Source organism: Phascolarctos cinereus, unplaced genomic scaffold (assembly GCF_003287225.1).
Source record: "Phascolarctos cinereus isolate Bilbo 61053 unplaced genomic scaffold, phaCin_HiC Scaffold_2;HRSCAF=192, whole genome shotgun sequence".
NCBI lineage: Eukaryota > Metazoa > Chordata > Mammalia > Diprotodontia > Phascolarctidae > Phascolarctos > Phascolarctos cinereus.
In genome coordinates this window covers 25,068,876-25,082,869 of record NW_027555625.1, presented here as the reverse complement: position 1 = coordinate 25,082,869, position 13,994 = coordinate 25,068,876, and the positions used below count along the sequence as shown (strand labels likewise).

Genomic DNA, 13,994 nt, shown 5'->3' with positions numbered 1-13,994 from the left:
ACCCTGCCAGGCGCCACCCGGCGCGGCTCCGGGCAACAAGTTACCCCAAACACGGGCGGGGGGGAGGGGAAGCCCTGCAGGAGGAGCGGGGCGGGGGTGGGGGGGGCTTTGTCAGACTTGGAGGTGGGGTCTGGACACAGAACATGTGGGGGGGGGAGTCTTGGGACACATAACATGTGAGGGAGAGTCCTTGGGACACAGAACATGGCGTGGGGGAGTCCTTGGGACACAGAACATGGCGTGGGGGGAGTCCTTGGGACACAGAGCACGACAAGATGCGGGGGAGAGGAAACACACTTTAGGGATCGTCCCTGTGTTTTACTGTCTTAGGGTTACTCTCTAACAACCTCTGGGGAGGCAGGAAGTCCAAGTGGGTAAATCTCATTTTCAGTGCTAGCTGTGCCCAGCCCTAGGGCAGGAACAGAAGCCTGGTCTGGGGAGATGCCAGGCAATGACAAGGGCCCAGAACTTCCCAGGGGACGTCCGCAGTCTTACAGTTCCACTACTGAATTGTGTAGATTTTGCAGCCCCCCACCCCCAGAAGGTGAGCTCCTGGAAGGCAGGGACTGTTGTATTCTGAGCCTGGAGCACTGCCAGGTGCTTCATTAAATGTGGAATGAATGAATGAATGAATGGTCTTGCTCAAGTGTGTGTTCTAAATATACATGCATAGGAAAATTCAGAGTAAGGGTCCAAGGTCAGTCACGAAGGTAGACCTGTCCTCAAGCAGCTAGGTGGCCCCAGAGGGCACAGTGCTGAACCCGGAGTCTGGAAGACCCACGGTCAAATCAGTCCTCAGACACTTAGTACTGGGTGACCCCTAGGTAAGTCACTGGACCTCTGCCTCAGTTTCCTTAACTGTAAAATGGGAGTAATAAGAGCACCTACTTTCCAAGGTTATTGTGAGGACCAAAGGAGATACTATTTCTAAAAGTGCTTAGCTCCATATCTGGCATAGGTGATGTATAAATGCTTATTTCTTTTTCCCCTTCTTCCCTGAGAAGTGGCCTTGGATTTAGATCAGCTCTCAAACTTTGTGGTCTTGGGACATATTTACACTCTTAAAGATTGTTGAGGACCCCAAAGAGTTTTTGTTAAGATGGGTTATAGCTATTGATATTTACCACATTAGGAAGGAAAAAAACAGGTACATTTTTTAAAAGTTCATTTACAAATAACAGTAAGTCCACTGCAGATCAGTATCAATGACACTTATGAAAAATAACTATTTCCTAAAACAAGGACGATGTAGCAAGAAGTGGTATAGTTTTACCGACTGCTGCAGATCTCTTTAGCGTCTGGCTCTGCATCATTTGGGCTGCTCTGCCTGAAGTATAAGAGAATCCAGCCTCACTGTCAGTATTATGAAAAAGATCATAACCTCGGAGGATCCAGTGGGCCCAAGGACCACACTGACAACCAGATCTCAATAATCCAAGAGGATCAAAGAATGGTAGAGAGCCCTGCCCTTCTTACTGATCACAGACATCAACACGTGGTTGAGGCTGAGCTGTTTCAGTGATGTCCGACCCTCTGTGACCCTATTTTGGAGTTTTCTTGGCAGAGATACCAGAGTGGTTTGCCATTTCCTTCTCCAGCTCATTTTACAGATGAGGAAACTGAGGCAAACGGGGTGAAGTGACTTGCCCAGGGTCACACAGCTAGTGTCTGAGGCCAGATTTGAACTCAGGGACATGAGTCTTCCTGACTCCAGGTGGCTGACCTGTTATTCAAACCCAATCCTCAACTTTAAGTCACGGTCTTTTCACACTCCATTAGACTACTTGATGTGGTGAAGAATGTGGCATGGTGGTATCCAGCTGGAGAAGTGAGGAGAGAGGCCTGACGTCGGGCTCCATGCTGAGGACGTGGCTGAAGATCCCAGATCTGGAGCTGATGGAGCCTCCGGTTACCTACCTAGTCCAATTTCCTTACTTTCCAGAAGAGGAAAGTGGAACCCAGAGAGGAAAAGTGATGGGGAAACTATCTAGGTTAGGCCCCGGTCCCCTTTTCCTTGGCTCACGGTCACAATGTCCTCACTGGGCTCCTTGCTCCACCCAGAGGACAAACTATACTCCTCAAGCCCAGGTGCAAGCTCATCCCTCCTCTGCTCCGACACCAGTGGCTCTCCATGACTGTGAGACCCAAATCCCCACTCCCGTTTGGCATCGCAAGCCCTTCACAATCTGGCTCCGCTCACTCACTGACCAAGAAGAGACGAATCAGTAATGATGTTAGACAGCATTTCATCCAGCAGTGTGCAAAGCACTTTACATGGGATCTCATTCGACCTCATTGAATTCTGTGCCAGGCACTCAGGGGCAGCCTATCTGCCTCTGAGGAAGGTACAGCTTTGGGAGGAAAGAACATATAGAAAGAAAATGAAATGCACAGCACAGTTTTCTGGGGAAGGGCCCTTGCATCTGGGAGGGCCCAGAGCGGCTTCCTGTAGAAGGTCTCACATGAACTGAGGCTCTGAAGGAAGCCAGGCACTCTACAAGGTAGAGGAGAGGGCAGAGGACATGCCGGGCTTGAAGGACGGAAAGCCAGTCCAAAAGCAAGCGGATGCAATGTCACATAGGAGACATTCTGGGAGAAACGCAGAATGCCTCTAGAATCACGTTCAATCGATCTGGACAGTTAAATGGAAGCCGAGGGGTGAAGGGCTTTAAAACACAAACAAGAAATTCATTTTTTTACTCTCGATTAAGACTAAAGAGCCACTTGAGTTCATTCAGTAGAGCAATGACACAGTCGGGCCTATGCCTCAGGAACACCACTGTCAAAGGAGTGTGGAGGCTGGAGGCAGGAAGATCAATTAGGAGGCTACTGCAAAAGTTTAGACAAGAGTAATGAGGAACTAAGTTAGGGAGGTGGGGGGTGGAGTGGAGAGAAAGAAACATGCAAAAGATGTGACAACTGTTGGATGTAGAGGTACAGATGAGGAAACTCCGTGGGGGGGGTGAAATGACTTGCCCAAGGTCACACAGCAAAGTGTTTGAGCCAGGATTCAAACTCAGGCCTTTCTGAATCCTCACCCAGTGCTCCATCCACCCCAAGAGATGGATAAGTTAGGAAGAGACAGGGTTTGGGGTGGTCAATAACGAGATTTAATAATGAGCTGTTTTGGACATTTTGTATTGGAGAGACCTAGAGGCCAGCCATGCACCTGGAGAAGTCCACAAGAAGAGGCAATGCAGGGCATGTGCATACAGACCTGGGGGTCACTGACAGAAGTGAGAGTTCAATCTGGGGAGCCGAGGACATCAAGTGAGGAAGAGAGAGGAGAGGCCTCTGGGATGGACACCAAGGGGTGACAAGGCTCCTGACACTTGGCTCCCCTGCCCACCCTCTTCTTAGTCACACACAAAATCCAGCTCCCCTCTCCGGACCTTTGTTCAAGCCGCCCCTCATGCCTGGAATACACTCTCTTCCACACCTCCACCTCTCAGGATCCCAGCCCCCTTCAGAGCTCAGAACAGCATTTCAGGAAAAGTCCCAGCCTGGCTACACCTCACTTCCTCCTCTCACCATGAATATGTTCTTGCTTCCCCAATCCTCTGCAGTTCCAGAGCCACAAACTACCATCAAATCAGTTCTGCCACTGTTCCTAGACACTGCTTTGTTTCTGCATTCATAGCTCAGCTACTCACACACCAAGGGCCTCCAACACAGTCAGTGCTTGCTAAATAAATTCATTCACACCTGCCAGAGGCTTTACTGGCTCCTCTGGGCTTCTTGCTAGTAAGGGCCCTCCTGCTTTACGGGCTTATTGATGCATGGGTCTTTCCTCCTTAGAGCCCTGGTGCCTGGCATGAAAACTGGCACAATCAAAAAGCACTTATTAATCACCTAAAGATGCCAAGTCCCAGGTGGCCCAGCCTGACTTCAAACTCCAAATCCAGCCGCATCTGAGCAGTTTGGGACAAACTGCTGAACAAACATTGTGGCTCATTCAATCATAAGGACTTCTTGGGCCCCTGGCCGACTCTACACAGTCTCCTCTTGGCCCAAGGTGGATTGAAGTGGACCATGTGTCCTAGAAGGGCAGACTGGCCAGGGGAGGCCAAACACTGGTAGATCCTGACAGGCTGCAAAGCCACCACCCAGGAGCTCAGCTCTGGACTGTCTCTGCTGGCTGAAGACCAGCCGGGCTAAATTTGGCGTCACTCCTCATCGGACTGGCTACACACAGACACATGCTCTGGCCACTGCCCCTCAAAACCTTATACTAAGTGTCTAGAGAGCTGGGATCTGGGGGGTGAAGGATACACTCCCACAGATGAAATCACAGGCCTTTAAGTTTGACTACATCCCACTACCGGGAAAGTTCCAGGCACCCAAGGCTGTCCCTGTGGCCTATGGACTATGGAGTCTATATCCACCACAGGTCAGCAGGTGTAAAACAATCAACCCAGGTCCTTGGCAGTGACCCTTTCCTGTTCCACCACAGGGAGGGACCTTTATTCTCCTGTCTTTAGTCCTTCTTACCTTGGTCTAAAGGCCGGCCCTCTGGGGAAAGCTGCCCGGCCTACACCTAACATCACACCCCTGCCAACTCGGCAGTTATGGAAGCTAAAATTGCTCCCTCCTTCCCTCCAAGAGTGCAATAAGGCAAACACCAAACCTGGCTTGTGATCACTACTAGACAGTACAAGCCGCTGGCTTACAAAGGAGGCTGTGCGAGGGTCAGAAGGAACGTGGCACTGAGGGCCACAGCAGCTCATCTTGAATTCCATCTTTGCTAAGTGCCAAGTCTGAATCTACGCAAGTCGGTCCATCTTTGTAAGCATCAGTCTCCTCATGGGTGAAATAAAGGCACAGACTGAAGGGGCTTCTTCCCCTTTTCTGTGTTCCCAACCCTGGGCCAGTCAGTCTGGTGCAGCCTGTGGACCCTTTCTCAGAATGATGTTCTGGAATCAATTATACTAAAACCCAGTCACAGAAGTTCACAGAGCCCAGGCTAAGAACGCTTGGACTCAATGATATCTCAGGTCCTAGGATCCTACACAGAGGGCCAATCAATCCACAAACTTTTATTAAGCACCACTCCACGCCAGGCACTAAGCTAAGCACTGGACGTGCAGAACAAAAATGAAATCATTCCCTGTCCTCTGGGAGCTTACATTTTATCAGAGAATACAACATGTACACAAGTAAGTATAAACAAAATACAAGGTTAGACAAACTCAAGTGGTAAAAACTATGGTCTCCAAAACTATTATCTCCCTTCTACCACTGGCCAGACCTTACAGTCAGCCCATGCTACGGCCTGAAAGCGATAGGAGAAGTCACCCCTGGGAATTCGTCCCAATGGACCTCTTCTACAGGTGTAATTTAGAAAATTATTGGGTGATCCCACCCTAAAAGTATTTCTGGGAGGTACAATACAGGATGCATGACCCAGTTACCTTCTTCAGACCAGTATTCTCTTAGCTTGAAATCCCAGAACCTTGTATTGCCATAAAAACCACAGTGAAGGCTGACTCAAAGCAAGGTAAAGCTATGCCAGTGGACAGAAGACTGAAACATACTATTACCCATGATGACTTGCACAGGAGAGGGGCCTAAAAGGCATCACTGATGCTGCACGGCTGGTCATCTTGTGACAGTGTCTGCATTTGTATCCAGGAGACAGTAAAGGAACCATTTGGTGGCTTCGGTCTCTCCAATCAAACCCGAGCCCAGAGTGGAACAACCTGAGGGGGAATGAGCCAGCCAAGACCTACATGGGGCCGGAGAGGAGAGCTTTCCTCAGGAAGCAGAGTGAAGGGCAACAGAGAGCTGTGGGTTCTCAGTCCCACCGCTTCTTCTGACAAACCAGACCCGGCGGTCAATCCTTGCAATGTCACCCTCCGTACCCCAAACCGAGTGGAACGGCCTGCCTCAGCAGGGCCCCCTCTCGGCCCCAGGCCTGGCCTGCTTGGCTCACGGGAGGCCCTCACCTGGACAAGCTAGCACTCAATTCTTTCTCCAATCCCTGAACAAAGTGGTCATTGAGAAAGAGCAGTTGGCCCTGCGGAAGGAAGTGGTTGAGGATGATCTCAATGCGGTCCGCTCTGAGGAGGATGTCGCTGCCCGAGGAAAGCAGCTTCAGGTGATCCAGGAGGAGGCGGGCGAGCAGACGCAGGGTGCTCTCAGCTAGCAGCAGATTTTCATGGGGTTCGCAAACCAAGACACAGCCCAGGGACAGGACCCCAAGCCACACGGCGACCTTGGCCTCCTGGAATGGGTCCCCAGGCCGAAGGCGGAAGACCCCCGTGGGGGCATCGTGCAGGGCGACGGGCTCATCAGAGGACTGGGGGAGCAGATCCATGGGAGGTCGGCCAGATGCCTGCTGCAGCAGCTTACATGCTGACTCTGCCTGTCTAAGGGAGGAACAGAATTCAGACCCACGGGAGGGGGACCGAAGAGAATGAAAACCTGGGGATGGCTTCTGAACAGAGAAGGGCAGACACCCTGCTGCTTTCTTTCACGGCCACCCACTTCCAGGAGGCATCCTCTGACCAAGGAGTAAAACCGCACCCCCTCTCACCGTGGTCTGAATGTGTGCCCGAGGGTGGTGCCAACAGCCCCCACCTGGGAGACAGCCCCTTGGATCACCTAAATCTCAGTTTCTCCATCTGTCAAATGGGAAGAATTACCCCTATGTACTCCAAGGGCTCGCCAAACACAGGGCACGTGAGTGTGTTGTCCTGGCGTCCCAAGTGAGGCAGCCTTTCTAACACCTACATGCCCGACTCTGAGAGGCCAGCAGGGGGAGCCGTCAGCCCAGCCCGGAAGAAGCCAGGCTGTCTGGCTCCAGGTGCTTTCAGGGGCTGCTATGCCAGGAGAGCATAAGATATCACCCCAAGCTCTGGGGCCCTCACAGTTTGGGGCTGTGGGCTGGGTGGCCAAGCCCTGATGAAAGGACGGAGGGGGCCAGGCAGGGCAGGGTAGGACGAGGCATTCCTGCCTCCACAAAAGGTCCATTCATCCCACAAGGGTTGCTTTCCACCCGTCGTTCTCTTTAAGATCCAGCTGGGTTTAAGTACAGTTGGCCCCTGCCAAATTGGTCCAGACCAAAAATAAACAGCACACTGTCAGTGGATAATCCCCAAGAATTTGTCTGACTCTGGAAAGCTTCTTCTAGTTTTTCTTGAGGCGGGGCTACCTTCCTTGCTATCCTAAACAATAGAATTGTTGAGTGGAAAGAACCCAGAAGTTGCAATCAGCAGAATTGGGTGTGGATGCCAGCTAGTTACCTCACCGTTCTGAGCCCCCGTTTCTGGATCTATAAAATGGGCACAATGATTCTTGCACTCCCCACCTGCCAGGGTCACTGGGAGGAAAGTGGTGTACAGGCAAACCTCGGAGGGATATGTCAATATGAGGTGTTCCTCTTACAATACCAAGTGGTTTTTTTGATGCAAATGGGGAGGAGGAGAACCCAGAAATATGCAGTGGACCTGCAGGGAGGCCCCATTTACCTTGCCACGGCCAACAGCTGCTCCTTCCTGAGCAGCCTGTCCCTCTCTGGACCGCGGGGCCTGGGGTCATCTGGTGACCTCTCTGACCCAAATACTCGAGAGTACAGCACCCGGCAGAAGGCAGCATCCCCAGTGGCCTGGGTACTCAGCGTATGGATCAGGAATGCATGGACCATGGTGTCGGGAAGCTTCGTCCTAAAAGGGGAACCCAGGACAGTGTGGGGAGAAGAGGAGGGTAGCAGCAAGACTGTGGAAGAAGCATGTGGTCAAAGCTGATGCTGACCTTATATTTACTAAAACAGAGCCTTCCGTTGCCCGGGCCGATGGAACGATCCTTGTCTAAACTGACCGTGGTGCAGAATTTCGATAAACACAATCAAAGGACGTGGGCTACTAAGCTAAGTGGTTAGAGCCCAGTTTTTATGGGACTCCAAACTACACAAAAGAAGCAACCCCAAAACATGACAAGATCCAGGGTGAAATCCTAATTTGGGACTGTTCATGCATGCCGTCCAATACTCAGTAAGCCCCTCTTAAGTACAGCATGGCTCAGCAGAGGTCAGCAGCCCTGGGTTTACATCCCACCATGGGTGCTTACTACCTGACTACTGGGCCTCCACTTCCACAGGGGGCTAGAAGGAATCTCCTCCGAGAGGCAGCTAGGTGGCGCAGTGGATAGAGCACCGGCCCTGGATTCAGGAGAGCCCGGGTTCAAATCCGGCCTCAGACCCATAACACACACTAGCTCTGTGACCCTGGGCAAGTCACTTAACCCCATTTCCTAGCCAAAAAAAAAAAAAAAAAAGAAATGGCCTCCGAGATCCCTTCCACTCTGCATCTACGATCTTACGAACTGTGTGCAGAGCCTGGGGATAGCCAGAGTTGACACAAGCTCTGCCCTCTGCCCATGCAGCTCACAGTGAGCAGGCGGAGAAGACAGAAGCTAGAATCTGGGGCCACAGTAGGCCGTATTTCCTGTTAAAGCCCTGTCAGGCTACATACAGAAGAAGTGGAAAGAAGACCCGTTCCCTGGCTGTGGGCTGACTCCTCGACCCCCAGCCAGGACACAGAGGAGAAAGTGCTCTGGATGGGGCTCTAGCATACGGCATGATGCCGTCTCTCTGGGGCTCAACTCCCTCGTCAGAGAAACAAGAGAGCCGGGATGTACATTAAAAAGGGGACTACAAGCCAGCCCGGGAACCCCTGAAAAACCAGTTCTTTTCTTACACAGAAAGACAAGGGATGAGGAGGGTGGCCAGTGTCCTGAGACAAGGTCACCCACTTACTTTGGCTACACTGTTGTGTTTTTTTGTTGTTGTTGCAATGAGGGCTTGATTCTGGGGCACAGTAACTACACTGGCTGTTTTTGTTTAACCGTTTTGTTTGTTAGCAAGGAAGAGTTCAATTTTGAGGCGAGGGAGGGAGAACGGAGAGGGGTGAGTGAGCCTATCAAGAATGCTGTGATGTCTTGCTATTTTTTCCCCCTGTTGAGTTTTGTTTCCTCTTTCTGGTGGTTCCTCCTATTGGTTCTAATTTTTACTTACAACATCACTAATGTGAAAATCTGTTTAATAGGAATGTAAATGTATAGCCTACATCAGATTGTGTACTATCTTGGGGAGGAAGGGGGAGAAAAATTTTAAACTCAAAAGCATATGGAAGTGATTGCTGATAAATCAAAATAAATTAATAAAAACTTTTTAATGCTGTGGTGTCAAAAAAATAAAAGAGAGAGGTCAACAAGATGAAGGGTTCTTAATCATGGAGCCCTTTGGACTCCTCAGAATATTGTTTAAATGGATAAAATATGGCATTACAAAGGAAACCAAAGGTTAGTGAAAATAAAGATGTAATTTTTTTCCCTCTCCAAGTCCACTGAACCCCCAGGTCTGTGAACCTCAGGTAAAGAATCCTGGAATTACACAAGAAGTAAAATGGATGACTGTGATTATATAAAATTAAAAAGGTTGGGGGCAGCTGGGTGGTGCAGTGGATAGAGCACTGACCCTGGAGTCAGGAGGAGGACCTGAGTTCAAATCTGCCCTCAGACACTTGACATTTAACTAGCTGTGTGACCCTGGGCAAGTCATTTAACCCCACTGCGTAGCCAAAAAAATTTTTTTAAAGGTTTTGCACAAACAAAATCACCTTAGCCAAAATTAGAAGACAGACAGGTAAATGGGGAAAAAATCTTTATGGTAAATTTCTCTGCTAAATGTCTCGTATGTAGGAATCTGATTCAAATTTACAAAAATAAGGGAGAAGGAAAGGAGGGGAAGGCAGAATCAAGAAAGGCTCCCCATAAGATGAGATAAGCCTAAAAAGAAAGAGGCAGGTCCTAGCATAGAGGGAACAGAATACATATACCATTCATTTCCAAATGTACCTACCCCACCCCATCTACTAAACCTCAAAACCAAACCACATTAATCACATTAGATAATATAAGCCCCCTAAGCAACACTCCAGGAAGTCCCTCCCAGCTTCAGACAAAGGAGAAAAGGACATTTTTTCCATCTCTGGCCCAGGGTCAAGCTCTTCATGAAACTCTTATGAAGAAGAGCTAGATTAGAGGACTCTCTGGTGTATTCAGAACTAGTCAAATGATGAAATCCAAAAAGTAGTCATTAATGATTCCTTTTCAACTTGGGTAGGCACTTAGGTGGCTCTGTGGATAGAGCACCAGGCCTAAAGTCAGGAAGGCCTGAGTTCAAATCCTGCCTGGGACATACCAGCTGTGTGACCCTGGGCAAGTCACTAAACCTCTGTCTTAATCCACTGGAGGAAGAAATGGCATGCCACTCCAGTATCTTTTCCAAGAAACGCCCATGGTCAGAGGACTACGGTCCAGAGAATGAGACTGGAGACTGGTCAACAATGAATTTGGAAGATCTTCGGTGCTTAAGGGACCTTTCCTTAATATTTTTATCAGTGACTTGGATAAAGTAGAGAATCTGTTTATCAAATCTGCAGATAACACAAAGGGGGGGAAAGGGATGCACTTGGGGAAAGGGGGAGGGTGTCAAGATCTAAAAAGATCCCAACAGATCAAAATCTGGAAAAATGAAGCGGAACAGGGATAAATATACAATCTTGCACTAAGGTTAAAAAAAAAAATCTATCTGACATGGCCAGGCAGCAGCTTGCCTGCAAAAGATCATGGGGTCTCAACATGACTCAAAAGTGGGGCATGGTGGCCAAGGAGGTTAAGGCCCCTTTGTCTACATCAAGACAAGGAAGGGGCCCAGGGTCAGTCTGGTGATGCTCTCACCTAGAGGCAGCTAGGTGACTCAGAACATACAGTCAAGTTCTAGATTCAAATCCTACCAGCTGTGTGACCCTGGGCAGATCACCTACCCCTCTCTGCCTCAGATTCCCCATCTGTAAAATGGGGTGGTAACAGCACCGAAGATAAAATGAGATAATTTTTGTAAAGCGCTTTGCAAACCTTAGAGCGCTACATAAGTGCTCTCTTCTATTTTTATTATTATTGATTACCCGGCTTGATGTCAGGGAGAATTTCGGGGCCCAAGTGGGATGGGCTGCCTTTTTTTTGGGGGGAGGGGCTCTTCCTCCCTCCAAAACAACAGTAGAGAAGTACAGGCTCTAACTTTGGAATCCGAGGTCCTGGGTTCGAATTCAAGTTCTGCCAGTTTCCACCCACGTGCGCCCCTTCATCTCGCTGGGCCTCAGTTTCTTTATCTGTAAAATGACAGGTGAGGCCCCTTCCAGCTCTACAAACATAATCCTACGGCCCTGGCAATCAAAGATGTTCCCAGCCCCGCCTGGTAGCAGGGGGATGGCTAGCATGACCCGGGGAGGGGCTTCCTGGGTCAGCTGACCTTCCTGGCTCCCGCCTAGCTCCGCCCTCCCCTGACTCTAAGGCCAGCGGTTGGAGGCCGCGGGCGCCCTTAGCGTCACTTCCGCACATGCGCCACTCGGCACCAAGTGCATCCTGGTCCTTGTGGTCCCTCTCCTACCACAAGCCAAGCGCAGGGAGGTCTTTCTTAGGCCAGCCTCCTCCACCCCTTCCCCTCCTCACCGCACCGCCCCCCATGGGCCCCCTGATGCCACCCGGGAGAGAACTTGCCGCTCTCACCTCTCTTACCGGGCTGGGCAGCTTCGGGGGCGAGCCCCTGACGCAGCGGAGCCAGGGCTCAAGGGAGATGCTTACGTCACGCGCACGCACGAACACGCACGACGACGCGGGGCGGAGCCAGAGAGGGCTTTAAAAGCGCTCTGCGTGTGCCGCGGAGGCGGGGCTGCAAGTGGAGGAGGGGAGGGAAGAGGAGTGGCGGCTTGGGCTGGGGCGCGGCCGGAGGCGTCGCTCGTCCATTTAGAGCTGGACGGGACCTCCAAGGGAATGTGCTTCCGGTTTCTCCACACAGTGATTTTACCAAGTCATGAGTCTGAGCACTTCCCTTCCTGCTCCCACTCCTGCACTGGCTCTCCATTGCGCTAGGTTCAAAGCACAACCTCTGCAGGCCTCCACGTGACTCCCTAAACCACGTGTGTCCTCCAATTCCGTGACAGCCGCTTCCTGTATCGCTCCCGCCCTGTCCATAGCCGTTGCGCGGAGAGCCTCGGTTTACGTCCTGCCTCTGCCACCCATTAGTGGCATAGCCTTTCTTCTCCACGTCTCAGTTCTTCGCCTGCAGAATGGGAACCTTGGCCTTCCACATCGAAATACGTGGGTCTCTGGAGAAAAAGCTGGGGCCGGAGCCCTCGTTGCATCTTGTCTGGGGCTCCCTTTACCCTCCTCCAAAGAGAATGATTTCCGGCTCTGCCTGGTTCCATCGTTAGACTGTAAGCCCTTTGAAGGCAAGGACTCTGCCCATATTAGACACAGTTAACGTGATAAATTTAATTAAATTATCTGCCATATCATAGTATTTCTCAGTATTTGGGCTTTTTTTTCTTGAATTTTTTTTTCAGTTACATGTAAAAACAACTAGTTCTTTTGAATTTTGAGTTCCAAATTCTCTCCCTCATGCCTTGCCCTCCCGGTTCCCTGAGATGTTAAGTAATTTGATCTAGGTGTGTGGGATGCCACTCAAATGAAAAAAACACGCTTAGAGGTTTTTCAAGGAGAAACAGGAAGTTAATTAATTGGCTATGCTCGAGAATAGGGTGTCCCTCCACCAGAATGTTCTGATGAAGGGAGACAGAGTACAGGAGCTAAGAACCAAATTAAGTAGCCCTAATGGGCAAATTCCCCCCTCCCAGCAACTGGCCAATGTTTGGCTCGCAATCTATGGAAACAGAAAATAAAACAAAGAGATCTATATTTAGCCCCTTAGTTTGCTGAAGTAATGCCAAAGAAGCAATTAAAGATGTGCAGTCAAGCTAGACACAACTGTACAGCCAGGTTACCATGACCGAAATGTAGCAACAGGTATGTATGGGACATGTGGAAGTTTCTCACATAAGATGCAAGCTAGGCTCCGTAAATGTAGTAAAGCTTCAGCACCAGCTGGGCCTAAGTTTCACTTTTGTTTCTGGGGAGGGGGTTGTGAACCAACTGCCCACCCCCTCCCTGGTTTTGTAACCACCCGCTCTGTTGTTTTGTGCCTTAACTTTACCAAATAAGGCAATCCTCTAGCTCCCAAGCTAGTTTTGAGTAAAATGTATCTCTTGGGGTCTAAATTAGACTGTGAGGTCTTCTGCCTCAGCCAATGAGGATAAAGAGATTGAGACAAACAGGTGGGGAGGGGGGTTTTTTGGAGTGGTTGTTTAAGACTGTATATACTGCTTGCTGGTGTTTGTGCTTTGCCTCTGTAAACCAGTCAGCTGTGGGTAGGAGACACCCAACTTTCTCCTGAGACTTGCTAGAATAAAACCTTCTGTTTTCTACCTGGAGATACCTCTGAGTTTTTATTTGGGTAAGTGGTCTCTATTCCACTCAGGTACAACAAGATGGGGTGGGGGGGGCTTCTTCAGGAGTTTCAGGCTTGGCAAACTTTAACTACTGAACAATGGCATGGGGGGGTACTTGGGGTTGAATTCCCCGTAAATCAGGTGATTTCTAGTAAATCGAAACAGGTCTGTCAGGCTGCTATGCCTGCCTTGAGTCTAATACAATTTGTTTATTCTTCTAAGAAGTTTTCTCAGGACCCCTCATCCCACTCAGCCTTATCCCAAACCTTAATTACAATGAGGAGTCTTCACTGGGACATCCCATTCATAAGTTATACGTGTGCAGCCATGCAAAACGTATTTCCATATTAGTCATGTGAAACAAAACACAGACCTTCCCCCATGCACTCAACACAGAAAAAAAAAGTAAATGAAACATAATACGCTTTGACCTGCATTCAGGTTTCTCTGGAGGGGGATTGTATTTTTCATCATGAGTCCTTTGGAATTCAATTAGGTCATTGTATTGCCGAGAATAGCTAAGTCTTTCACAGCTGATCATTGTACAATATTACTGTTACTGTGTACAGTGTTCTCCTAGTTCTGCGCACTTCACTTTGCAATAATTCATGTAAATTTTTCCAGGTTTTTCTGAAGTCATCCTACTAG

At 49.6% G+C, this 13,994-nt stretch overlaps 1 protein-coding gene across 9 annotated transcripts; it reads right to left on the bottom strand.

Annotated features, from left to right (window-relative positions):
• Positions 1 to 5,016: 5,016 nt before the first annotated feature.
• On the bottom strand, positions 5,017 to 13,299 carry AP5S1 (adaptor related protein complex 5 subunit sigma 1). 9 transcript variants are annotated; one of them, XM_021001021.2, is made up of 4 exons: positions 11,569 to 13,299; positions 10,968 to 11,171; positions 7,470 to 7,664; positions 5,017 to 6,368 (listed from the first exon to the last, which is right to left on the bottom strand). In XM_021001021.2, exons 3-4 carry the CDS (start codon positions 7,643 to 7,645, stop codon positions 5,942 to 5,944), a joined length of 603 nt encoding a protein of 200 aa, XP_020856680.1. In that variant the 5' UTR covers positions 7,646 to 7,664; positions 10,968 to 11,171; positions 11,569 to 13,299; the 3' UTR covers positions 5,017 to 5,941. The 9 variants fall into 9 exon arrangements, with proteins under 9 accessions (XP_020856680.1, XP_020856683.1, XP_020856676.1 ...); XM_021001024.2 differs by having other exon boundaries at positions 11,081 to 11,171; XM_021001017.2 differs by having other exon boundaries at positions 7,470 to 7,716; positions 11,569 to 13,297.
• Between the last annotated feature and the right edge of the window lie 695 nt (positions 13,300 to 13,994).

Coding starts and splice junctions, on each gene's coding strand:
- AP5S1 (XM_021001021.2), bottom strand. CDS start 7,645: ATGGTCCATGCATTCCTGATCCATACGCTGAGTACCCAGGCCACTGGG. Junction 6,369..7,469: donor CAGCTGTTGGCCGTGGCAAG/GTAAATGGGGCC, acceptor TTCCTCCCTTAG/ACAGGCAGAGTCAGCATGTA.